Source organism: Nycticebus coucang, chromosome 7 (assembly GCF_027406575.1).
Source record: "Nycticebus coucang isolate mNycCou1 chromosome 7, mNycCou1.pri, whole genome shotgun sequence".
Taxonomy (NCBI): Eukaryota; Metazoa; Chordata; class Mammalia; order Primates; family Lorisidae; genus Nycticebus; species Nycticebus coucang.
In genome coordinates, this window is record NC_069786.1 from 5,831,485 (window position 1) to 5,857,044 (window position 25,560).

The following is a 25,560-nucleotide window of genomic DNA, read 5'->3' on the forward strand; positions in this document are numbered from 1 at the left end:
GAGGCACGTGCTCCTTTGTTTGTGTCTGGCAGAAGGTGACTGAACCAGTCACCATCTGGAAGGTGGACTAGACTGGGAACGAGTGGAATGGAAGTAGAAGCAGCTGTGGAGAGGGAAGGCAGGAGTCCTGCCCAGGAGCCAGCAACCAACAGGCTGACCTCAGATGGCTGGGCTGGGGCAGCCCTGGCCCTTCCTGATGCACTAGCTCCTCTCACCATCTCTGGGAGGGTGTGTGGAGAAAATGCTTCCCAAAGCAACAGAGGTAAGCTGAGTTGGTACTCGGGTGCACAACACATTGTAAATTATGCACTTATTTCACATACATCAGAAAAGCAACCAGCATAGAAAATATATAATTTCACAAGTATTACTGTTGAGGACAAGGCTAAAGTAGGTGTTCATGTGATAAAACACCAATCTGAAGATAAGCTACTCAGGTTGTAGAAAAAATTTAATTTGGATTTCTGTTTTTTGAACATATCAAATTTTCAATTATGCCAAGGTATAGGAAAGTAAATATTAAACTTTCGTTCCAAACTACTTATTTTTATTTTGATAAATGAAACAGTCTGTAATTAAACACTATAAACACAGAAAGCAGCAAAAACCCTCATTAGCAAAGTGAGTAAAGATTCAGTTCAGCTCCACAAGAACTTATTGAGCAAGTTCTATGTTGTTTAAAGTTTAAACAATAGCAAAGTGAGTCAAGATTCAGAACTTTACTGAATCTTCCCATCCTCCCAATGCCTCAGCAACCACAGAGCCACCAGTGGGTGAGGGCTCGCCCCAGGCCCCCACACCAGTGACTCCAATGCTGTGGAATCCTCAACACTTACAGTTTTCTCCAGGCCCACCTTTATACAACTGCCAAAAGCATCTTCAAGAATGTAAAGAGTCCTTAATATAGTTTGTGAAATAAATCACTTACTTTGACCACATAATTGAACCTTCGGATATCCTGAATTGCACTTGAGAAATCTAACCGATTAAAGGCTTCTCCCAAGGTGCAATAGCCATGCCTCTGCAAAAGGAATACAGCACAGTTAAATTAGTCAATTAGCTGAAAAGAACTGACAGGTAATGTCAACCTGATGTGCAAAAACTTTTTAAAGCTCCTGCAAAGGACATTTGTTTTTATACTGAAGACTGACTTCAGATTCAGATGAGAATACGGTAAAATTATAGCAATGCTAACTTTAAGCCATTTATGCATACTCAAGACACAATGAAACAACATATTTTACACCCTACTGATGTCAGAACAAAGAGGAGTATTTATCAAATATCTTGCTGGTTTCTTTTGCTGGGGACAAATTGAGGGGTGGACAAATTTAATGCTGATATCATAAAACACAGGATATATTGTAGGTTATAGTAACAAAATAAAAATACACCAATCACCTGCTTAGTATATCATAAGGATGCAGATGTTATAAACATATAGTTGAAACACAGGATTCCTCTACAGGCAAGGAGCCGCCTGGAGTATGCTCCCCAGAGAAGGCTCAAGCCGCAGGGAGGCACCTGGGCAGGAGGAAAGCACCTCTGAAAAACAGCCCAGGGTGAACAGCACTGCAGGCAAACCCAGGCACAGTCACAGGGAGCTTCCAGGCTGGGAATATGAATGTGGGCACCCAGCACACCAAAGAAGCTGGTCATTAGACCCCTGTGTCCCAGAGTGAAAGGAATAAAACGAAACATGACTTATTTTCAGTACTGAAAACACTGCTGTCCTATTTCAGATGCTTTTCTTTAATGGTAAACCCTATATTCTGTTCTGGTTTGTACAGATATACATACTAGGTTGAGGAGTCATTTTCTTTTTTTTTCTTTCTTTTTTTTTTTTTAGAGACAGAGTCTCACTTTGTTGCTCTCCATAATGTGCCGTGGCGTCGCAGCTCACAGCAACCTCCAGATCTTGGACTTAGGCGATTCTCTTGCCTCAGCCTCCACAGGTGCCCACCACAACACCCGGCTATTTTTTTTGTTGCAGTTTGGCCAGGGCCGGGTTCAAACCTGCCACCCTCAGTATATGGGGCCGGCACTTTACCCACTGAGCCACAGGCGCCGTCCTGAGGAGTCAGTTTAAAGTTTATCTCCACTCTCCATATTTGAAATATTATACTTAGGGCGGCGCCTGTGGCTCAGTGAGTAGGGCGCCGGCCCCATATGCCGAGGGTGGCGGGTTCAAACCCAGCCCCGGCCAAACTGCAACAACAAAAAAAAAATAGCCGGGCATTGTGGCGGGCGCCTGTAGTCCCAGCTGCTCGGGAGGCTGAGGCAAGAGAATCGCGGAAGCCCAAGAGTTAGAGGTTGCTGTGAGCCTTGTGATGCCACGGCACTCTACCAAGGGCGGTACAGTGAGACTCTGTCTCTACAAAAAAAAAAAAAAAGAAATATTATACTTAAAATATATACATATATTTTCTTTTTTCTTTTTTTATTATTTTTTATTAAGTCTTTTGTACATAGATCATAAATATATTTATGCCCATTTCAGTGAGTTGATTATTTGTACAAATTGGAGTGTATATTTTCAATTCAAAGTTGTAAGGATAGATACCCTTGAGCATGATAATGAAAAACATGAGGAGACTCCTCAAATCTCAAACAGATCATCTGGGATGGTGTAGAGAAAGTGGCTAGAGCAGCACCATCCCCACCCTCAGTGACAGACACACTGCAGAGCCTCATATGGCTTTGTGCCCAAATCCCAACAACATTCCTGAAGCGTGCAAAAATCTAAATACAAGAACGTCTACTGAGTGTCTTCTATGTGCCAGACATGTCCCCAGCACCTTGAGTGAGAGGTCCATTAGATAGAGATTATACTCTGAAACCATCCCCAGAATGCAGAACCTTCTCCCAGGAGCTGGAGTAACAGGTCCATTAGACAGAGATTATACTCTGAAACCACCCCCAGCATGCAGAACCTTCTCCCGGGAGCTGAAGTAACAGGTCCATTAGATAGAGATTATACTCTGAAACCACCCCCAGCATGCAGAACCTTCTCCCAGGAGCTGGAGTAACAGGTCCATTAGACAGAGATTATACTCTGAAACCACCCCCCAGCATGCAGAACCTTCTCCCGGGAGCTGGAGTAACAGGTCTATTAGATAGAGATTATACTCTGACTCTATCCACAGTGTGCAGGACACTTTCCTAGGAGCTGGGGGAAGGAAAGGTCCACTAGAGAGAGATGACAACCTGAAACCCTTCACGGCCACCACTCCTGTTTGCTTTTTTTTTTTTTTTTTTGAGACAGAGTCTCACTGTGTTGCCCTCAGTAGAGTGCCGTAAGGTCACAGTTCACAGCAACCTCAAACTCTTGGGCTTAAGTGATTCTCTTGCCTCAGCCTCCCAAGTAGCTGGGACTACAGGTGCCTGCCACAACGCCCGGCTATTTTTTGGTTGCAGTTGTCATTGTTGTTTAGCTGGCCGGGGCTGGGTCTGAACCCACCTGCCTTGGTGTATGTGGCAGGAGCCCTACTCACTGAGCTATGGGCACCAAGCCTCCTGCTTGCTTTCTTTCTCTTTTCAATGAACAGAGTTCTAAATGATGGTGCAGACATATTTCCAAGGCAACCACCCACTCATGACAGGAAATTAATCTGATTCACAGAAAGGATCACAAAAAGCCCATCTGAACCACACTGGTGGGTCACCTTTGTAGGCCTAGAACCATCACACGCAACCTGGGAAGCAGGTGTCAGTAGAAGACATCCTAGCACTGATCCTTTCCCAGCCTCTTCCCTGGGTCCAGGGAGCATCCCACAGCCTCACAGTAAATTCCTCTCTGGTTGTTCATGCTTAACTGGGTTTCTAATTGTGAATTCACTGTGTTAACACAGGGCACGTGAAGTGTTTAACTGTCAATTCATAAACTTCATCTTTCACTAACTAGGCTAGATTCTGTCAAACAATCTTCTAGCGACATATTAGAGTATACGTGAAGGACCAGAGTACCTTACACCCATTAACCATCACCACATAGTCACATAAGTTTTCCTTCTCAGAATCTAATTCTTAAATTTCTAGGAGGCTAGGGTAGTTTCAGAAAATCCATTATTAACATTTCTGGAACATTTAACTTATCCTAATACGGCATATAATAACCGCTCCCTGAACTATATTCCCTAACTGTTGCACAATAAAGCAAATGCAGTTTCCAAGACCATAAAACAAATTAAGCCTCCTTAATACTATGTAAAGAAATGGGACAGCTCTTGATGGGAACTGGTTTGTTTTAGGGGCCTTAAAAAAGCTTTAGCCAACTTGTCAAAAGACAGGCAGGGAGAGCCCAAGAGGCTCTGCACAGATGCAGCCACGGTCACTAGTGTTCCTCATGGAGTGAGGGCTCAGGATGCCCTAACCCCAACACACTGAAGGTCCCAGCAGCACCCAGAGGAAACAACCCAGCATCGCTGGGCTCTGTGCTCCGTTTGCAATAGCTTCCTGCCAATGCAGGTACACACTGCGCGCACATGCTCACACCCCAACACGTACACTAATACGACACACATCGTGTACAAACACACAACCACACACACCAACATGCACACAAATACACTACACACATACCAGTGTGTCCACACACGGACAACCACACACACCAAAGTGCACAAATACACGACACTACATCAACAAATGCAAAAAACTAAATGCACAAATACTACCAGCCACCCACAAGGACACACCATCACCCCCACATGCGCTCAAACACACACAGTACACCAATGTGTGCACAAACACAACCAGACACAAAAACACACAACCACACATCGCATACCAACATGGGCACAAATACACAGCCACACATACCAATGAGTGCACAGACAACTACACACATCACGCATACGCCACACACAGCACACCACAGACACACCATACACACAACCACATGCACAGTCAGGTTCTCACACTTGCACACCCCATACAACCATATACACCAAACATAACCACACACACCCCATACGTACACCACACACCCACACATGATTTCACTGCTTCCAAAAAACTCCTTCTACGCTTTCATCTGTTAGAATGTGAACCACAGATGTGATATTATAAAAGAAATTATTTTACGTCACTTTATTAATATGTTTATTTAATGTTACTACATAGTGAACAGAAACAACCCAAAATATGCTCTTACGTGTAATAATACTTACTTCTTTTGTGCTTTCTTTATGGACATAGATCCATTTTTCACGATAAAAACCTAGAATAAAATTAATTTTGTTTTTAAAATGTGGCAAATCATTTCATATGAAGTTTTAAAAGGAATTCAGTAATTGGACATATTAACAAAACTATGTGACTTCCTGACAGAATTGCTTGTTTCCAAGCATCGGTTTTAAGAGGTGTAAAATCCTTTCATATGAAAAATGATTTAAGTCAGTACTAAAGCCTAGTAACTTGGAAAAAAACTAGTATTATTAATGACTGCAGTCATGTGAAAACCTAAGTGATTATAAAAACACAATTAGATTACTAATAAATTCTTATGTATCCTAGTAAAAATTCTATCCTTCCATTGTTCTATATGATATTCCATAGAAACGGGCTTTATTTGGTTGGTTTGTTGTTGTTGTTGTTGTTTTATTGCTGTTTCTATTTGGTTGATTTTCTTTTGAAACAGAGTCTCACTATGTCACCCTAGGTAGAGTGCCGTGGTGCCACAGCTCACAGCAATCTCAAACTCTTGGGCCCAAGCGATTCTCTTGCCTCAGCCTCCCAAGTAGCTGGGACTATAGGCACCCACCACAATTCCCGGCTACTTTTTTGTTGTTGTTGTTGTTGCAGTTGTCACTGTTGCTTAGGTGGCCTAGGCCAGATTCGAACCCACCACCCTCGGTGTATGTGGCTGGCGCTGTAATTACCGTGCTACGGGCACCGAGCCTGTTTTTTTTTTTAAAGAGAGTCTCACTCTGTCACCCTAGGTAAAAGGCTGGGGTGTCATAGCTTCACAGCAACCTCAAACTCTTGGGCTCAAGACAGCCTCTTGCCTCAGTCTCCCAAGTAGCTGGGCTATGGGCACCTACCATAATGCCTGGCTAGTTTTTCTATTTTTAATAGAGACAAGGTCTTGCTCTTGCTCAGGCTAGTCTTAAACTTCTCAACTCAAGCAATCCACTTGCTCAGCCTCCCAGAATAGTAGGATTACAGGTGTGAGCCACTGCGCCAAGATAGAAACAGGTTTTTTACCCAACTCAAACCTCAGAGCTTTCGGAGTCTCCATAACTACCTTCTTCACATGACCCTATCTTCTTCATGCAGTAGTCTCCCTTAGCCATGGCATTATTCCTGCAGTTTTAGTTACCTGAGACCAATCATGGTCTGAAAATATTACATGGAAAATTCCAGAAATGAACTTGTAAGTTTTAAATTGTGTACTGTTCTGAGCAGCATGATGACATCTCAGCAGCCATCCTGCTCTGTCTGTCCCAGGATGTAAACCCTCCCTCTGGCAGATCCACACTGTCTACACTATGCCAGTCAGTCACTTAGGGGCCACCCGAGTTATCAGAGTGACTACGGCAGTGTTACGGTGCTTGTGTTCAGGTAACCCTATTATACTTTATGAGGGCCCCAAAGCACAAAATGCTGACATGTTGTTATAACTGATGTATCTTTTATTTTTAATCTCTTATACTGCCTAATTTATAAATTAAACTGTAACGTAAGTATGTTTGCAGAGAAAAAACAGCACATATAGGACTGGGTACTATCTGCAGCCTCAAGCACCCACTGGGGGCCTCCAAGGTCTGGGGCCCACTCCACATGGAGGCTTGTCTTGGTGACCTGAGGTGGTGCTCAGAGACCTGTCTCCACCCAGACAAGGCTTCCAGTGTCCTGAACTCCAGCTCTGACCCTAACTCCTGCACTGTAGTCAGGACACCCCTCTGGGTGGCCTAACTACTCAGGAATGAACTGAATTCATACCCTACGTGGCCCAGAGGCAGGGGCTGTTTTGCAGGTTTTGTTATCACACCAACCAACTAAAGTGGCTGAACTGCAAGAAGCACATGTGGTCACTGACTCGGTGGGTAATGCTGCAAACAGTGCTATTGTTCACGCACCTGCATCGTCTTTCATTACAAGATGGCACTACCAAAGCAGTTTGTTAGTATTTCAACATACTGAACAAGGAGAACAAAATCATTAATGAAAATCATCTTACTTTGAGCATTTGTGTTATTTCTAAAATGGTCTTTTTTCCTTTTTTTGGATGCATATTCTCGGTCCTCATCGTTGAATATTCCTTCATCTTCACTATTTAAGATACTGAAATAAAAATATAGCCTGTTAAAATTTTATTTTCAGGGAGACCTTCATATTATTTTATAAGAAAATACAATAGATACTTGGTTTGCAATTCAGGAAAACAAACAAAAAAAAAATCAGATTAAATTCGGAAAGTACTATTTAATTTCCAAAACCAGAGATCATGGCCTTAAAATTACAAAGATAATGTCTAATACATTTTTTTGTTTTAAAAAATCTGATGTGTATTCTGGTTCTTCCGAGAATGCTATATCCGAAAGTGATGAACATATTTTAGACTTTCCCAAGGATTCTGGTATATTCAACCACAGTAGTTTCAAAATGCTTTATTAAAACAGAGATTTAAAAAAAAACCAAAAAACTATGATACCCTGGGAAAAAGTGGTGCATCCTTGGTCAAGTGTTGAGACTCAACTTTATTTTTGATTTAACTAAACTTAATGATTACTGCATTGAACATCTTATTAAGCATCCAGCAAATACGCAATTAAGGCATTTAACTAAAACCAGGTGAAGTAAAACATGTTTTTACCATTCAAATATACTCAATTAAAAGCATTTCTTTTTATGAAATAAGTAAATAAAATCATAAGGTATAACTAAACAACTTGAACACCTTTCCTTTTAAAAAAAAATCCGTAAACAGAATCACACCCTCAAAACTAAAGATGAGCAAAATTTTTTTTTATTTTTTAGCTCGCTGGTAAGAAATCATTCCTAGCCTGGAAGTGAAGAGGAAAAGCTACTGGCTGAGCATGTGGGAATAACACTTAAAATCCAGGAACTAAAAGTGCCTCCTCACTGTTATCATTCTTTGATGAGAAAATTATATACAAACCCTTTCCATGCACCAGTATATACTTTTAATAAAAACATATCAATTTGCCAAACGACTCTATTTCTGTCAGGACAGACTTAAACAGCACTGGCAAGAGGTGTGAACCATCGAGATAAACAAAGGTATATTTGAAAAAGATACTGACAACTTGAGGTCTTGTAGCATGAAGTAATACCAATCTGAGGAAAGGCATTGATGCTCATATCTCACATTTCATCAAAAGCTGGTATGCTGTCTGTGGTTCAAATATAAAATGCAGAAGTTTTCAAATCTGTAAAAGTTTTTCTAACCAAAATCCATCTAGAATCCATCTAGAAATAATGTGTCCATAGAGTTAGTAACAGAGGGTCATTTTCCCTTACATGTTTATCCAGTTGAAGAAGCTTTCCCCCCTGGTGTACCTGGAACACTGCTGTCAAGGTACTCCTGCCTCATTCATTACTGTGGACTGTATTTTCAGGTGCTCTGTGCTCTACCAACTGACCTGTTTGTCTGCTCTTACCCAATACCATAATCTCTTGAGCATTTCTAGGGAGGACAGTAAAGTAAGACACATGCAGTCGCTCTGGCTGTGGACCAATGATGGCTCCAGCCCAGGAGTCCATGGGCAGCTGACACAACCAGCTAGAAAGCAGCCCAGCACCACCTCTTAATGGGAGCTATTCACATACCCAGTGGCCCAAGTGTTTTAATCCCAGGAAGCTACTCCACCAGAACAAGTACACAAGTAACCCTACAGTTCTCAACGTGTGGGTCACGCCCCACAGGAACTGTATTAAACGGCCGCAGCACTAGGAAGGTTGAGAACCACTGCCCTAAAGACACAGGAATACTCACAGCAGCATTATCTGTAAAAAACCAAACTGAAGGGCGGTGCCTGTGGCTCAGGAGTAGGGCGCCGGTCCCATATGCCGGAGGTGGCGGGTTCAAACCCAGCCCTGGCCAAAAACCAAAAAAAACCCAAAAAACTAAAAACCAGTCACATGTCCACCCTCAACAGAATGAGCACTGCCGCACATTCATTTATGTGAACCAACTGCACAAAGTGAACCAAAAGGAACAAGACATTAAAAATTCATAATGTATGATCCTGTTCATGCAAAATTCAAACATCAGAAAAAAATAAACTGCAGTGTTTAGAAATACATCTCTAGATGATGGGCCATCAAGGAAAGCAAGATAGGTTGGGGTTGGTTTCAGCTTCTGTGCCCGCACATTGGCTACTCCAGTATTTCCTTTGTGACATATCCATTAGTTGCAAAATTGGTCTTGGGCACTACTTGTGTATGTATGCTACATTTCATAATTTAAAAAGTAAAAAAAAGAAAAGAAAAAGGTATGTAGGAATTTGGGATACTAGAAATTTTTAAGACTTGTTCACTGCCATGCCTCAAATAAGAAATTATAGAATTTTAGCTTGGCGCCTGTAGCTCCGCAGCTAGGGCGCCAGCCACATACATCAGAGCTGGGGGGTTCAGACCCAGCCCGGGCCTGCCAAACAACAACAACTACAACATAACAACAAAAAGCCAGGCACCGTGGCGGACGCCTGTAGTCCTAGCTACTTGGGAGGCTAAGGCCAGAGAATAGCTTAAGCCCAAGACCTTGAGGTTGCTGTGAGCTGTGACACCATGGCACTCTACCCAGAGCGACACAGAGAGACTCTATCTCAAAAGAATAAAATATGGGTGGTACCTGTGGCTCAGTAAGTAGGGCACCAGCCCCATATACTGAGGGTGGCGGGTTCAAACCCAGCCCCGGCCAAATTGCAACAAAAAAAGTAGCTGAGCATTGTGGTGGATGCCTGTAGTCCCAGCTACCTAGGAAGCTGAGGCAAGAGAATCACTTAAACGCAAGAGTTGGAGGTTTCTGTGAGCTGTGATGCCATGGTACTCTACCAAGGGTGACATAGTAAAATTCTGTCTCAAAAAAAAAATAAAATAAAATAAATTAGAGAGTTTAAAACTAAAATACAGGGTGGTGCCTGTGGCTCAGTGGGTAGGGTGCCAGCCCCATATGCCGAGAGTGGTGGGTTCAAACCCGGCCCTTGCCAAACTGCAACAAAAAATAGCCAGGCAGTGTGGCAGGTGCCTGTAGTCCCAGCTACTCGGGAGGCTGAGGCAGGAGGATCACCTAACCCCAAGAGCTGGAGGTTACCGTAAGCTGTGACACCACAGCACTCTACTGAGGGTGACAAAGTGAGACTCTGTCTCTAAAAAAAAAAAAAAAAAACTAAAATACACACACACACACATATATGTATGTACACATACACAGAGTAGAACCTCTTAAGTTGACTACCCAAGGGAGTAACAAACTGGCCAACGTGTGGAGGTGGTGAATATAAGGAACTAGGCCTTTGTATGTGTGTACATGTCCAGTCTATGAAAATTAGGTCAACTTAAGAAGGTGGTCAATGTAGGGAGATGGTCAGCTATGGAGGTTCTACTATATATGAAAAGAAAGACAAAACGATGAGAACATAAACTAAAGGGAGTGAAAGGAAGATGAACCAAGTTCAGAAAGGCAGGCAAATCAGTCTCAGATCCAAGGAATTAAATTGGGATCCAGGTTCTATGGATGGTTTGATCCACATTTTACATTAAACAACCGGCAGAAAATAAGTACACAGCTTTCACCTACAAAACACAAGACAGCAGACAACACAGCTGTTAACCCACAGACCTTGTTACCTGAACTGGAAATGGGAGATTCTGTTCTCAGGCCCTACATTCACAAAACGTATCTAAAGCCAGCACAAAGCAAATAATAATTTAATTTAATCTGAAAAAAGTAACTCAGGTCCCTGCTTCTGGAAGATAAATAAATCAATCATCAAAACCAATTTCAACAGATTAGTCTTTGATCCAGAGTTAGGGTTTTTCTACCTTTGATGAATGTGCCCCTCCCTCCATTTAGACACCAGACACTTGTAAGCACCTGCTGTGTTCAAGACATTACACAGGAATGCACTGGGGAACAGAGAAGAATTAGGAAGGTCCTGTTCTATGGGAATGCTGCATTCAGGTAAACAATCAAAATATGCTGACGATAATATTCTTAGGACATTTTGAAAACCAACTTGGAGGAGCTGGAGAGAGACAGGAAGGGGGTGCACATAAAGTGCATAAAGATACAGCGACAGAAGGAACTTAAAGATCTGGCTGATGACAGAAATTCTTAAAATATACTCTGACCACAACAGCAAGAATTCTTTCAAGAGAAAAACCTAATGTAACTGGTGTGAACAAGAGGAACCTCCTTACAGAAGCAGAAAAGTCTCAGACGCAGACAGAGGCTCAAACAATGTCACAGACAACAGAATCCTCTAGCTCTGCTTCCCGGGGGCTGTGCCCCAATTCCTCCACAGCACCTCCCTCTGCAGCTTAGGTCTCATCACCAAAACACTCCCCTGAAGAGTAGGGAGCTTATTCACCAACACTGCATATAAACGTCCAGAACTGGTGCCCTCTGGCCGCCATTGCTCCACTGAGATGGCAAACACTCCCCTGAAGAGTAGGGAGCTTATTCACCAACACTGCATATAAACGTCCAGAACTGGTGCCCTCTGGCCGCCATTGCTCCACTGAGATGGCAAACACTCCCCCTGAAGAGTAGGGAGCTTATTCACCAACACTGCATATAAGTGTCCAGAACTGGTGCCCTCTGGCTGCCATTGCTCCACTGAGATGGCACATACACCTGGCTTAGACAAGGCCACCTACTCCCACCTGCCAGCAGGTAGCAAGGGGAAGAACCATGCTGCTGAGATGATAAGTAGGCTGGAGATAGGCTGTACCAATAGACCACCAGCTGTCCTTTACTCTTTTTTTTTTTTTTTTTTTTTGAGACAAGGTCTCAAGCTGTCACCCTGGGTAGAGTGCTGTGGTGTCATAGCTCACAGCAACCTCCAACACTTGGGCTCAATCGATCCTCTCAGTTTTTCTATTTTTAGTAGAGACAGAGTCTCACTTTTGCTCAGGCTGATCTCAAACTCATAAGCTCAAGCAATCCAGGCCCCTCAGCCTTCCAGAGTGCTAGTATTATAACATTAGGCACCGGCCTAGCCCCCTTTGCTCTTTAAATGTACTGTGAGCTATTAACAGGTTTGCAGAAGGAATGAACAAAACTAAGTGAACACAATGTAGTAACTTAAAATCCAAACAGATAACTAAAATCATATAATTAATTAAGAAAGAGATGCCCATCCCCTTTGAGACTCACAGTGCAAACTGTGACTATTCTAGAATTTTATAAATCAACTATTCTTATCTTCTCAATGATTTTTATAAGTGTGAACAGAGGAAATGTAATTTCTTTTAAAAGATTCCTTCAACACTCACTCTTACAAAATAAATAAAATTTACAATTTTTCCTCTTCCAAACTGTTAAAGATCACAAAGAGCTAAAGTAATGGTGGAGACAAGGCTGTTGTAACATTTCATTCACTTCAGAAAAAGACCCTGCCCCACAAGAGCAGGTGGCGTGGGAGCTGACAGCACCTTAGGTGCAGAGGCAGGCGTGGCCCACACAGCATGGGGGGCTTCCTCCATCACAGCCTCCTGAGACCCTACCCTCGGGCAGTGTATACCCTGCACTGATACACTCAGCTTCCAGGATGAAGTGTGAGGGATGAAATTTTTTTACACTACTATTAAAAGTTTAAACCAGTACAAAATTTTGTAAGATAATATGGCAACACTAGAATTTTAAATATGCAATTCTATTAGGAACTTAAGACTTCATAAATATTCACATAAGTATGCAAAAAAATTCACACCAATAATCAGTGCTACACTGTAGGAAACAGAAAAAAAGGTAAAGAATCAAAATGATGTCAGTGGAAGCTGGAATAAATAAGCCATGACACATTAGAAAGATGAGGCAAACCAACACACGCCAATACAGATCAACTTTCAAGAACTAAAAAGCAGGAAAAAGGATGCACACACGAGGGTATCAGAACTCACAGAGAAAGGAAGAGGTGCCTGACCTGGCGCCCTGGTGTCCTGCTTTGTGGGAAAGGGAAGAGGTGCCTGACCTGCCACCCCGTGGCCCCGCTCTGTGGGAAAGGGAAGAGGTGCCTGACCTGCCACCCCGTGGCCCCGCTCTGTGGGAAAGGGAAGAGGTGCCTGATCTGCCACCCCGTGGCCCCGCTCTGTGGGAAAGGGAAGAGGTGCCTGACCTGCCACCCCGTGGCCCCGCTCTGTGGGAAAGGGAAGAGGTGCCTGATCTGCCACCCCGTGGCCCCGCTCTGTGGGAAAGGGAAGAGGTGCCTGACCTGCCACCCCGTGGCCCCTCTCTGTGGGAAAGGGAAGAGGTGCCTGACCTGCCACCCCGTGGCCCCGCTCTGTGGGAAAGGGAAGAGGTGCCTGACCTGCCACCCCGTGGCCCCGCTCTGTGGGAAAGGGAAGAGGTGCCTGACCTGCCACCCCGTGGCCCCGCTCTGTGGGAAAGGGAAGAGGTGCCTGACCTGCCACCCCGTGGCCCCGCTCTGTGGGAAAGGGAAGAGGTGCCTGACCTGCCACCCCGTGGCCCCGCTCTGTGGGAAAGGGAAGAGGTGCCTGACCTGCCACCCCGTGGCCCCGCTCTGTGGGAAAGGGAAGAGGTGCCTGACCTGCCACCCCGTGGCCCCGCTCTGTGGGAAAGGGAAGAGGTGCCTGACCTGCCACCCCGTGGCCCCGCTCTGTGGGAAAGGGAAGAGGTGCCTGACCTGCCACCCCGTGGCCCCGCTCTGTGGGAAAGGGAAGAGGTGCCTGACCTGCCACCCCGTGGCCCCGCTCTGTGGGAAAGGGAAGCGGTGCCTGACCTGCCACCCCGTGGCCCCGCTCTGTGGGAAAGGGAAGAGGTGCCTGACCTGCCACCCCGTGGCCCCGCTCTGTGGGAAAGGGAAGAGGTGCCTGACCTGCCACCCCGTGGCCCCGCTCTGTGGGAAAGGGAAGCGGTGCCTGACCTGCCACCCCGTGGCCCCGCTCTGTGGGAAAGGGAAGAGGTGCCTGATCTGCCACCCCGTGGCCCCGCTCTGTGGGAAAGGGAAGAGGTGCATGACCTGGGGCCCTGGGGTCCTGCTCTGGGCACAAACCCAGAACCCAGTGCTCCATGTGCAAGAAGATGCATATTCATGTGTCACCACAGCCAAAGGATCTCCAGTCTCCAGCTGCTCGGGTCAGAGCTCTGCTGTCACTTCCACCTTCAGTGCACCCCATTAAGCCCACCCGTCCACACTACCTGTAAAGCACACCCAGGGCTGGGGCCCTTCACCTCTGCCACCTCCGTTTTCACCAAGCCGCCTCATCTCCCAGGAGTAAAAGCAAGGGCCTCTGAGGAGCTGGGCCACCAGCAGCGTGTTTCTAACACAACAGCCAGAATGACGCTATTAGAACAGAAGCCTGAGGAAATCACTCTTGTGTCCAAAAATTGTTTTGAAGAGACAGGGAAGAAGTCTGAAATAGTGTGGAGAGGATGGGAGCTGAACAGCACTTAGGCATGTAAATGAAAATCCAACAAAAAGACTGAATAAATTAAATGCAAAGGAAATGCCCCGAGAAGTACCATTCCAAGGCTGAGCTTTAGCACACTGTGTGTGACGACGTAATCCCTTATCAAATGCCAGCTTCACCAAAGACAATGAGTAACAGTGCTAACAGGTAACAGGTTCCTAAGTTTGTGGTTCCAGACTGCAGGTTTATAAAAATCATGCAATCTCTGTCATCCAACACAAACCTGCATGGCAGCAACACTCCCAGGGAGAGATCAAGCCTGATGATTCATACAACACCACTTCCCCACCCCAAACCTCGGAGCCCTTCTCAGAGCTCCCTTCTCAAGTGTCCAGTGGATCTGTACCCCGCCCTGTTCCCAATCCAGCCTCCTGCCCAGCTGCACAGGAAGTGCCGCAGGCAAGCACTGCTCACTTCTCCCCTGTCCACTGAGGTCCTGAGCTGGCTGCCCCCTCACCAGCTTGCACACAGCCAGCCTACCGGCTCTGCTGCTTATTAAATCCACTTCCCTAGACATGGTTCAAGATAGATCCTCTGTGCCCCGCAGTAAGACACTTTGTATGTTCTAACACATGACATCTTTTAAATGAAGACTTAAGCACTTAAAACAACATTTAACATTTGCTCTATCATCCTAAATCTCAAGGATATTACAAAAGTTGCTTTAAAAATCAGCTGAATCAAGATTCAGAGCCTGAACTAGCTGGCTACTCCTTCCATGCACATACCCATTTACAATAAAGAAAATTAATAAAGTCAGTTACAATCTTCATTACCTAGACTACTTTCACTACAGTACTTTTTCTAAATTTAGAAAGCCCACGTTAAGTCAAAAGAAATGGGAAGAAGACAGGGCCATCTTACACAGTAATTTAACATGGTGGTTACATATTGTGTTATCCTTTTTATCAAGTTTCAGTTTGATTTTAACTGGCCAGGGAAAGTACTGCTTGCTACAGTGCTGGGTCACCAACAGCCTCTCCCACAAATTCAGATTTGCATTATGGCAAGAAGGGAGAGAAGTTGGAGGAAGACAGGGAGGAAAGGCAGAGAGGAAGGCAGAGGGTCCGTGGATCCACAAAGCAATCAGATGGGATGCCCAGGCAAGTCCCACTTGTCCTCCCTTCACCCCGCGGTGGCTGCCATCACAACACCTTCGGTCTTGGGGAGATACCTGGGCCTTGTCTCAGAGCAAGTACTTCTGCCAGCAGGGCTGACCAGCTCAAGAGGGTGTGTCTGTAGGGAAGAGTGTGGGACGCAGAACGACAGGGGTTCTCGTGCAAAGAAATGTCTCAACTGTGTTATCCAATTTTCTACACGTACATGAAAAAAATCAATTCTCACTGCTTGCTACAGTGCTGGGTCACCAAATGTATTTGGGAAAAGAATATATGAGGAAAAAACAGAAATGCAAATTTCTTAAGGTAGAAATAATAGTAACATTGTATTTCAAGCATTATAGCTTTTTTTAATTGACATTTTGTAACCTATTTCTCCATCATAAAACAGTGAGTGACTTTAAGATCTCCACAGTTCATAGTGGCCACCATAGGGCAAAAATGTGAGATATCTAACATTTCTAGAAATAATCCACTACCTTTAAAATTAAATAATTAGCTATGAAAAGTATAAGACAATAAAAAATTACCTAGAAAATCCATAAATGCGTAACATTAATTATCCAACACCAATAGCACAAGTAATTACAAACTTTAAATAAATTTTACAGCCATAAATATTAAATAAATCTCAGAATGGCAGAGAGCTGCCACAACGTAAGCTTAAAAAAATATTACTGTGTTATCTTCACTACAACTAAAATGGAAAATTAATTTCTGTTTCAAATACTATGAAAACTAGTCCTTGGTATAAAGCTACTAAACTTCTGTCAGAAAAACATATGGCCCACGAAACATACAGTTGACAATTATGTAAGTGTCAAATAAGAATATACAATAAAATCAATGGCTAGACCCAGCACATTCCATCGGGAAGGGTCTCAAGACCTTCCCCATTCTCCAAATTCTCTAGCATCACCCTAGTGGAGACTGCAGTTTTCACACCATAGCAGCCTCCTCTGTTCCTATGCTCTAGACAATGAGGTGTGGGCGACATCATGTGTAACTTCCGCTGTGCCACTGAAGAATGGGTGTGTCTCACAAACCCCACAGCTGGTATGCTGATGTGGTAGGTAACACACCCTCTGGACCACACAGGTGGCAGCAGAGCAACAAGACAGTATTACCAGCAAAGTCTCTATCAATTGAGGCTTTCGGGGAGATCAATAAATTTCTGTCTCAGGTAAACCACCATTAGCCACCAAACCTATGTCTTTCTAATTTCCTCAAGTCCCTCAACTATAATGATACCTATTTCTCAGATTGTGAGGATTAAATATTTTAAATAAAAAGAAGAAAGCCACATTTATGTGCAGATATCAGGTAAGCCACTAGCCTCATTCTTTGGCTAAATAACTTATTTCTTCATTCTAGCATTCTAGGTGTGCAAGTCTCAGATTACAAGCTTTGCAAGGACTTGAAAAGTAGAGGATTCCATAAGTGCCAAGGTTCTTCTTGGCTGTAACTCACATGCTGTGACTGATGTCACACTGGTTACTCTCTCTTCCAAGTTCCTGACTGCAGGACTCGCATCTCTTCCAGCCATCTTCTGTTTTAATCCAACTCCATCCAGGAGACCTCCAGTCTTGACCCAAAAATGGCATAGTTCTACAAAAAATAGTCATGTTTAAAAGTAATGTAATTAACAGAAGTTTCTGCTCATTTAGAACATTTATCCATTGATTTTCAAGACTTAAGGTCTTACTTAACATTTAAGTCTGCTTATCACTTAATAGAAAAGATAGCATAGTATTAAACAAAACACAGTACATGTTGTACTAAAGCTGTAAGATGGGGTAAATATAGATGAACTTCCCTCACCAATACTGCGTGCATCAAGAAATGTTTACCAGGGGTGACCCCATGCTCACACCAGGCAGGGAGCGGGCAGAAGTGGGGACAGCATTCCACACACAGTGCACTCTCGCTGCCAAAGGGGCCTAACGCAGAGTGAGTCCACACTCCAAACCTCCAAGCAGTTCAATCTGGCTGAGCTGAGAAAAAAAGGGGGTGAGGAGTGGCTACAGCAAGCACGGAGAAGTCCCTGAAGCCCGTCCAGTCCAAGGACCTCACTCTGAGGACAACAGAGGCCAAGAAAGGGGGTGATGCAGAAAGTGACAAAGAAGGCAGCGTCACAGCCAGGGAACACACATGGGCTCCGGGAACACACAGGGCAGGACACCTGGGCAAAGAGCTGGAACTGGAGGTACAGCGGGAAGAGCAGGGGGAATGTCCAGGAGGGAGAGTCCAGCACACTGAAGACTGGCTGGATATGTGAGATGTCACAGAGACATCCAGATCTGGTCTGTGGCACCAGATTCTGAGATAAGGCACATGGAGGCAACAGCAGGCCTTTGCTGGAGGGGAGGAGGTAAGAGACACTGACTTCAGCTTTGGACATAGCTGTCACATTTGACATTATTAGACTCAAGAAATAAACATTCCAACTTAAGACATTATGCAACAGACATCATTACCTTCATGAAGTCTGTAACTCTCAAGTGAGACCTTGGACTCTAGCTCTCTCTGCCTCTTGCTAGTGGTTTCACTATCACGGTGCACTAACATCACAGCCTGGGAAGCTTTTAAAAAGTACAATATTGGAGGTGAAGGTTAGGTTTAAGGCTTTTTTAGAGGTCCACAGATGACTCTGACACCCAGTGAGGGCGAAGAATAGCCTCAGATGTGCACATTGCTGCTTCAAATAGCACTTCTGCAGAAAGGCTTCCCAGATGCCTGTCCAATAACTCCCTTCTGTGACCTCTGAACCCCCATCAGCCTCTCTGGGGACAGCCTGTGTCTTCATCACAGTGGTCAGGGCTGTCTGGAATTACTGATGTGCTTGCCATCTGTCATCCTCCAAGACAATACAATGTCCTGCTCAGATTTCTATCCCAAGTACTTTGAACAATGGCAGGCACACAACAGCAACTCAATAAATATTTATATATTGCATGAACCAAGCAGTAGACAGATCCATGGCTCAGTAGAGAGTTAGGCTGGAGAGAAATACAGGAAAATCACCACCATTCAGACAGGAATGAAGCCCACAGAAACAGTATCATAGCTTGTGTAGAGTGAGAAACAAAGGAGCCAAGGAGAAAAACTCCGGGAAACACTAAAGTTCACAGGACCAAAGGATGAAGATGTGCCCAGAAAGAAATCTGAGAATGAAGAGCCAACGGTAGAGGGAAAACAGGAAGTCAAAACAAAAATGTACTTTAAGAAAGAAATGACAGGGAGGAAAATGTTACAAAGCAGCATAGTTGCTAAGAATTGTAAATCAGACACAACTTTAGCTACAGAAAGACAGCTGATGCCTCGAGCAAACAGTTTTAGTTATGAGCTCTTATCAATCCAAGTAGACTTGGAATCTCTTAAAACATAGAAGGTTTACATCACACAGAGCATGTGAGATGCAAGTGTCTAAACAACACCCTCCAACTATTATATATTTAGTATAACTGACAAAAAGCAGGCTGCTAAAAGGGCATTTACACTATCTTAGAAGAGACAGACTATCTCAAACAGCATACATCTGATTTTCAAAAACATTCAGATATAGGCCAGAGAACATTCCCACCAAAGAGGGAAGGACCTTGAAGTAGCAGATGACTACTTAAATGGCAATTTCAGTCTTGCAAAAAACACACAAGAAAAAAATGGATGTTAGGACTATCTCTGATAATTGCCAAAGTGCCTTTCATATCATGCTGAAACTGTGGATTCAGAAAACTGTTTAAAAAAATCACATTGTAACTCTGAAAAATATCGGTAACAGACCAAATACAGGATTACTTCAGTAACAAATATTTGACTGAATTCTATTATGCTAGGTGTCCCTAACCTCACGGGTGTACCAACTAGCTAAGTAACAAAAAAGCAGAAACACAAATGAAAACATACACATCAAAAAGTGCATTACATGTAATAAAGTTTGTTGATGTGTGCAAATATACATACACACACAATCTTGTAACATGAATGCTGAATGAGTGGTAAAGAGAAAGTAAAAGACTAACTAAAAGAAAAAACCACATCAGCTAGGAAAAGTCTGAGGAGAAACTAGGACACCAGCCTGGCTTTAGAGCAGTGATTTTCAACCAGTGTGCTGTGAGAGGATCTTAGGTGTGCCACACAAATTTTTAAAGATCATTAATTAAATTATTTTTTAAAGAAGTTCGAAGCACAGTAAATATATTCTCCTTTTCTTTTTGATCAACCTAATTTAAGGGTGCCATGGAAGTTTAACTATAGGTTCGAGTGTGCCATGGGATGAAAAAAGGCTGAAAAACACTGCCTTAAAGCATGGCTAGACCTTAAACAAGTGGAGAGTCAAGGAAAACATATCGATCACAGGAATTGTCAGTGAATAAGTATAAAAGCCGAAATCTATGTGACACATTTGAGAAAAATAAGCAGAACAGGTTAGCTGTCAGGGAGAAATTTCATAGGAGAATTGGTAGGTAAGCTGAGAAGAGGACTAGAAGCCAGATTGTGGCAGTCTTTGAATATTAAAGGTGTTTGGACCATACTATCATCTAATGATGATAGTTTAAGTTAGTAAGTTTTCAACCAATGTAGGGTGTCCCAAAGGTTGCCATACCTGGAAATTAACAGATTCAAATATTTCATATTATATTTTAATATTATTATATTTACATGGTGACACAAATATTTTGCAAGTATTTTATAAAACTTCATAATGAATATTTTGAAATAAAGGTACATTTAGCTACAATTTCCCATTTTCCCATGTATGTATGTTTGTTGACCTTTGGAACACCCTGTGTATCAACGTGAGCAGTGCTGTTTTGAAAACAATTTTCTAGGGCAGTGGTTCTCAACCTTCCTAATGCTGCAATGTATTTTTCCTTGTTACAAAGGGGTCATGACCCACAGGTTGAGAACCGCTGTTCTAGGGCCTATGAGATAGATCAAATGGGAGAATGGAGACAGACAAAGACAACCAGGCAACAGAAACATCTTGCCAACAGACCCATATCTAGATGACTATTCTATATGCACATCCCTTCATCTACAGTGTGTTTTAAACCTGGTTAAATAAAAACATAACTATTTAGACACTATGCCCACTCACCATTTAATATATTTATCTTTTGGTTTCACAAACAATCCCTACAACATTTACATAAAGTAAAGATCCACCTTGGTGTTTCCAATAATACAACCAATTCTTTTACAACTACCAATATTCTACAGAAAGTTCATTTTAACCATCTGATGAAGGCGGTGCCTGTGGCTCAACAGAGTAGGGCGCCGGCCCCATATGCCGAAGGTGGCAGGTTCAAACCCAGCCCCGGCCAAAAACTACAAAAACAAACAAACAAACAAAAAAAAAAAAACAGGGCGGTGCCTGTGGCTCAAGGAGTAGGGCGCCAGTCCCATATGCCAGAGGTGGTAGGTTCAAACCTAGCCCCGGCCAAAAAAAAAAAATTTTGATGAGAAATGAACAGTTAAGTCTGAATATTTCAGCTGGCAAATTTAATTTTTAAGGGTTGGAAGAAGTACAATGCATGAAAATAAAAAACAGTTCATGCCCAAAGTTATTATTTTTAATCCAAAGCAAAAGATTTGATTCTCAGTAGATGTGTGCATTTCATAAATTTGCCATGGTGTGCTCTTTGGATCACAATACAGTTTTATTTTAAATATTCTATACAGTTCACAAACTAAAAGCACAGACTCTAGAAGCAGAGTTACTAAAAACTAGTAACAAAAAAGCATTGGAAAACAGCAGACAAAAAAAGTTGCCATTGAAAAGGTCTAAATCTCAAATCTTTTAAAAATAGTCCAATCTGAGGCATCTGATTTTGCAAATGAGAAAACACTGATACTAAACGTTTAGAGTGACAACAGCCTATTACTTTTTATAGCAATTTGTCTGTTTGACTGAAAAACATAAATTCCTAGGGCTTTATAAATGTATCTTAATTAAAATTACCTTTGGTTTGAGAATTTGCAAATACAAAAATAAAAAAGTTCTCCTGAAAATTATTAAATGTGTAACAGCAAGCTCTCCAAGTGTCTACTTGGTTATTATATGACTTGTATAATTTGCGATCATTAAGCACATTTTATAGTAACTTATTTCAGACAGCATATAAGGCTGAATTATTTTAAATCTTCCCTTAATCTCTATTTTATATGGAAAGACATGGGGGTGGGGAACCTTTATAGAAAAAGACTTCATGAAGTTCATTTGCTGGTAGAAACTCCTGGTATAAGAAAATCAGAACTAATCAAAAAATGTCTTTCCTTCAACAAGCATATTTTTTTCCTGAACTAATGATAGTAATGGCAAACACTTATCAGAACTTAGTATAAGTTAGGTATTACTCTAAATGATTTACATGTATTATCTCATAAATATGGTGACCTTAGGACACCGTGTATATCAAAGTGCACAGTCTTTAACCACCCTCCAAGATAGGAAATGTTATTATCCTCACTTTACAAATACAGTTCTCTATTTTATAGATGAGTACACTGAAGCAGGAGTTTGGTTGAGCTGGGATTCAAAATAATGGTTTCATTATTTATTTCCATGCTCTTAACCACCATACATTTGTAATAGTAGTTTCTGAATACCCCATTAAGACAGCTGCCTTTAAACTACAAAGTCTTTTTTATTTTTACATTTTTTTACCTTATATTACATGTAACACCAATATGATCTAAAGTAACAGTGGATCAAAATATAAGAGCACTAAAACAAGGAAAACAAGACCAGAAACTGACCTGTAGTCCATTTTAGAAGACTACATGGGCTATGCTGTTTTTAAGCTAGAAGTAAAGGAAATGGAATAACCAGCACTTGCAGCAGTTATTAAGTTCATCTTCAAAAACAATAAAAGCTGTAAGTGTAAAGCAAGCTCTAGAGCCATAGACAGAATAAATAAAAACAAGTTACAATGAAAATAATAGCAAGGCGGCTTCATATTCAGAGAAAAAGGTTGACAAAACAATTTATTTACCACCGTATTTCTTATTTTTCATTTTACAAAATAAATGTTAATGTCCTGGGATAACAGTGACTCCTCAATTTGATAACTATTTGGTTTTTCTTTATTGATCTCTTTTCCCTATAGTACTCCAAAATAACTTAGGGTCAAACAATGTACTGTTAAATGTCAATATGGCTTATAAGCATGGATCCAAATAGGACATCAAAAAATGGCAAATTGAAAATTGAAAGTCTGAAATAGTATTTACTATAAGGCCTGACAGAGAATCATTAAATTCTTCATGAAAAAGGAAAACATGCAAAGGAGAGATATAAATAAAAATAAGAAATGCCTTTTTTTTTTTTTTTTTGTAGAGACAGAGTCTCACTTTATGGCCCTTGGTAGAGTGCTGGGGCGTCACACAGCTCACAGCAACCTCCAGCTCCTGGGCTTAAGCGATTCTCTTGCCTCAGCCTCCCGAGTAGCTGGGACTACAGGCACCCGCCACAGCACCCGGCTATTTTTTTTTTTTTTTTGCAGTTTGGCCGGGGCTGGGTTTGAACCCGCCACCCTCGGCATATGGGGCCGGCGCCCTACTCACTGAGCCACAGGCGCCGCCCAGAAATGCCTTTTCTTATTAGGGTTGGCTGGTAAGGATTTGGAGGTGAGAAAAGAGCTCTTTAAGGAAGGAAACTGTTCTCTAGATTACCATTTTCAACATGGATTTGACCAGGCCCAGGGATAGAGACGGAATCTAACTGCAAGGTCGAACTGAGCATACTGTAGGGAAAAGAATGAAAAATTCACAAATGTCAGCTGCAAGAAAAATAAGCAAGGAAGGCAAATGAAAGGATGAGACTGCGCCTGAGCTACAAACAAGGTGTAAAGAGAGGAAGGCTGAGCTGCAGACTAGGTACAGTGACCTAGAGGAGGGACCGGTCGCACCCGGTCAAAGGTTCCCATAGAGAACGGCGCAGGAACGCGTTGAGGACCTGGAGCAGATGCCATGGCCCCGAGGGGAGACGCCCGCGGGAGGACACCGTGAACGCCGTGGAGACGGGGGTGGACACATTGAGGAGAGGTGCAGGGCTGGCAGGAGAGAGCCCGGGAGGGAGGGTGCGAGGACAGCCGGGGAAGGTGGGCGGGGGGAGGGGCAGCGGCGAGAGAGGCAGGGTGAACGCGAGGAGGCCGCGTCCCCATCGGGCGCGCCCATGACTCCCCACCCCGATCCCCAGCACGGCACCCCGGTCTCCACCCGTAGCGCCCACGGCCCCAGCCTTAGGAGTGCACGGCCCCTAGGTCCCTGCCCGGAGATCCCACGGCCTCCACCACTGGCCCCTAGCCCTCTTCTGGACCTCCCACGGCCCTCAGCACTGCCCCCTGATCCCGGTCTGGAGCTCCCACGGTCTCCAGCACAGCCCCCTCGTCCCGGTCTGGAGCTCCCACGGCCCCCAGCACAGCCCCCTCGTCCCGGTCTGGAGCTCCCACGGCCTCCAGCACTGCCCCCTCGTCCCGCTCTGGAGCTCCCACGGCCTCCAGCACTGCCCCCTCGTCCCGCTCTGGAGCTCCCACGGCCTCCAGCACAGCCCCCTCGTCCCCGTCTGGAGCTCCCACGGCCTCCAGCACAGCCCCCTAGTCCCGGTCTGGAGCTCCCACGGCCCCCAGCACAGCCCCCTCGTCCCCGTCTGGAGCTCCCACGGCCTCCAGCACTGCCCCCTCGTCCCGCTCTGGAGCTCCCACGGCCTCCAGCACAGCCCCCTCGTCCCCGTCTGGAGCTCCCACGGCCTCCAGCACAGCCCCCTAGTCCCGGTCTGGAGCTCCCACGGCCCCCAGCACTGCCCCTAGTCCCCTCCTGGCACGCCCACCGCCTCGAGCACGGCCCTGGGTCCCGGTCTGGAGCTCCCAGGGACCCTAGCACCACCCCACATCCTCACCTGGCGCGCCACAGCCTCAGTCGCACCTGAAGGCGAAGCGACGGGTATTATTGCCGGAAGTTGCCCGCCGCCTGGGGGAGCGCCTCAGGGAAGCCCCGCCCCCGGACGCGCTGATTGGCCGAGACAGGTCGCCGGGCGTTATTGCTAACTGGTCCGGGAGGTGCGCGGCGCTCGCGTGGGCTCCGCCCTGCTGCGTGTGGTGGGGGAGGGGTGGGAAGAGGTGGGGGAGCGGGGCCGGTCAGCCGGGGATGGGGCGGGGCGGGGCGTGGGCGCTCAGGAGGGGCACGGCGGCCTGGGGGGTCGCGCTCCGCGGGTCCGAAGCCCTTGGTTCTCAGGGCGAGCGGGGCTGGAGACGCTTCCTGAGAAGCGCCTACGCCACGCACGTACCGCGCGCTTAGAGGTTAGGACTCCAGCACTCTCTAAACAATTTAGAATTTTGTTCAGATCTTTCCAGAAGGCTGGAGGCTTCCTGTAGGAGCGGCTTCAGCGCCGAGGGGAGTGGGCCGGTGGGAGTAGTAGGCTTTCTTATTTTGGAAAATATTTTTGTAATTATTAACTGTTTTTGGACTACATACTTTAAAAATAATGTAAAGTGACTGTGGACTGAAGTAGACAGTATTGCTCGCACATTCCCAGTTTGACCACCTGTGTCCTCCTCCGTTCCTGGCTCTCGCCCCCACCCAGTTTCTCTCTTTCTCCTTGCTCTCTTTCCTTCCTTTCTCCCTCCCTGACTTCCATGGTCGCAAATTATTCCCTTGTGTGAATGTGTCACGGTTTACTCAGTTTTCATGAATGGGCATTTATTTCCAGTAGTTTGGTATTCCATGTAGGTCCAATGCCCATGTTAATGTGTGTTTCTTTTCACTTATGGAGAGTCATGTGCAAATAAATTGCTATGATTGTGATTTTGGGGTC

The 25,560-nt window shown here is 44.3% G+C and overlaps 1 protein-coding gene across 7 annotated transcripts in view; it reads right to left on the bottom strand.

Moving 5' to 3' along the window:
• The window catches only part of FBXO25 (F-box protein 25), a 50,282-nt gene extending 25,524 nt beyond the window's left edge, over positions 1 to 24,758 (bottom strand). The window contains exons 1-5 of one of the 7 annotated variants that reach the window (XM_053597036.1): positions 24,646 to 24,758; positions 17,214 to 17,351; positions 7,184 to 7,287; positions 5,172 to 5,221; positions 929 to 1,021 (exon numbers count right to left, since the gene is read on the bottom strand). In XM_053597036.1, coding sequence (XP_053453011.1) covers positions 929 to 1,021; positions 5,172 to 5,221; positions 7,184 to 7,287; positions 17,214 to 17,347 — 381 coding nt within the window. In that variant the 5' untranslated portion in view covers positions 17,348 to 17,351; positions 24,646 to 24,758. Of the gene's footprint in view, positions 1 to 928; positions 1,022 to 5,171; positions 5,222 to 7,183; positions 7,288 to 17,213; positions 17,352 to 18,220; positions 19,082 to 24,645 lie in introns of those variants that run through there. The other 6 variants (XM_053597035.1, XM_053597037.1, XM_053597038.1 and 3 more) reach the window with 6 other exon arrangements.
• Positions 24,759 to 25,560: the final 802 nt, after the last annotated feature.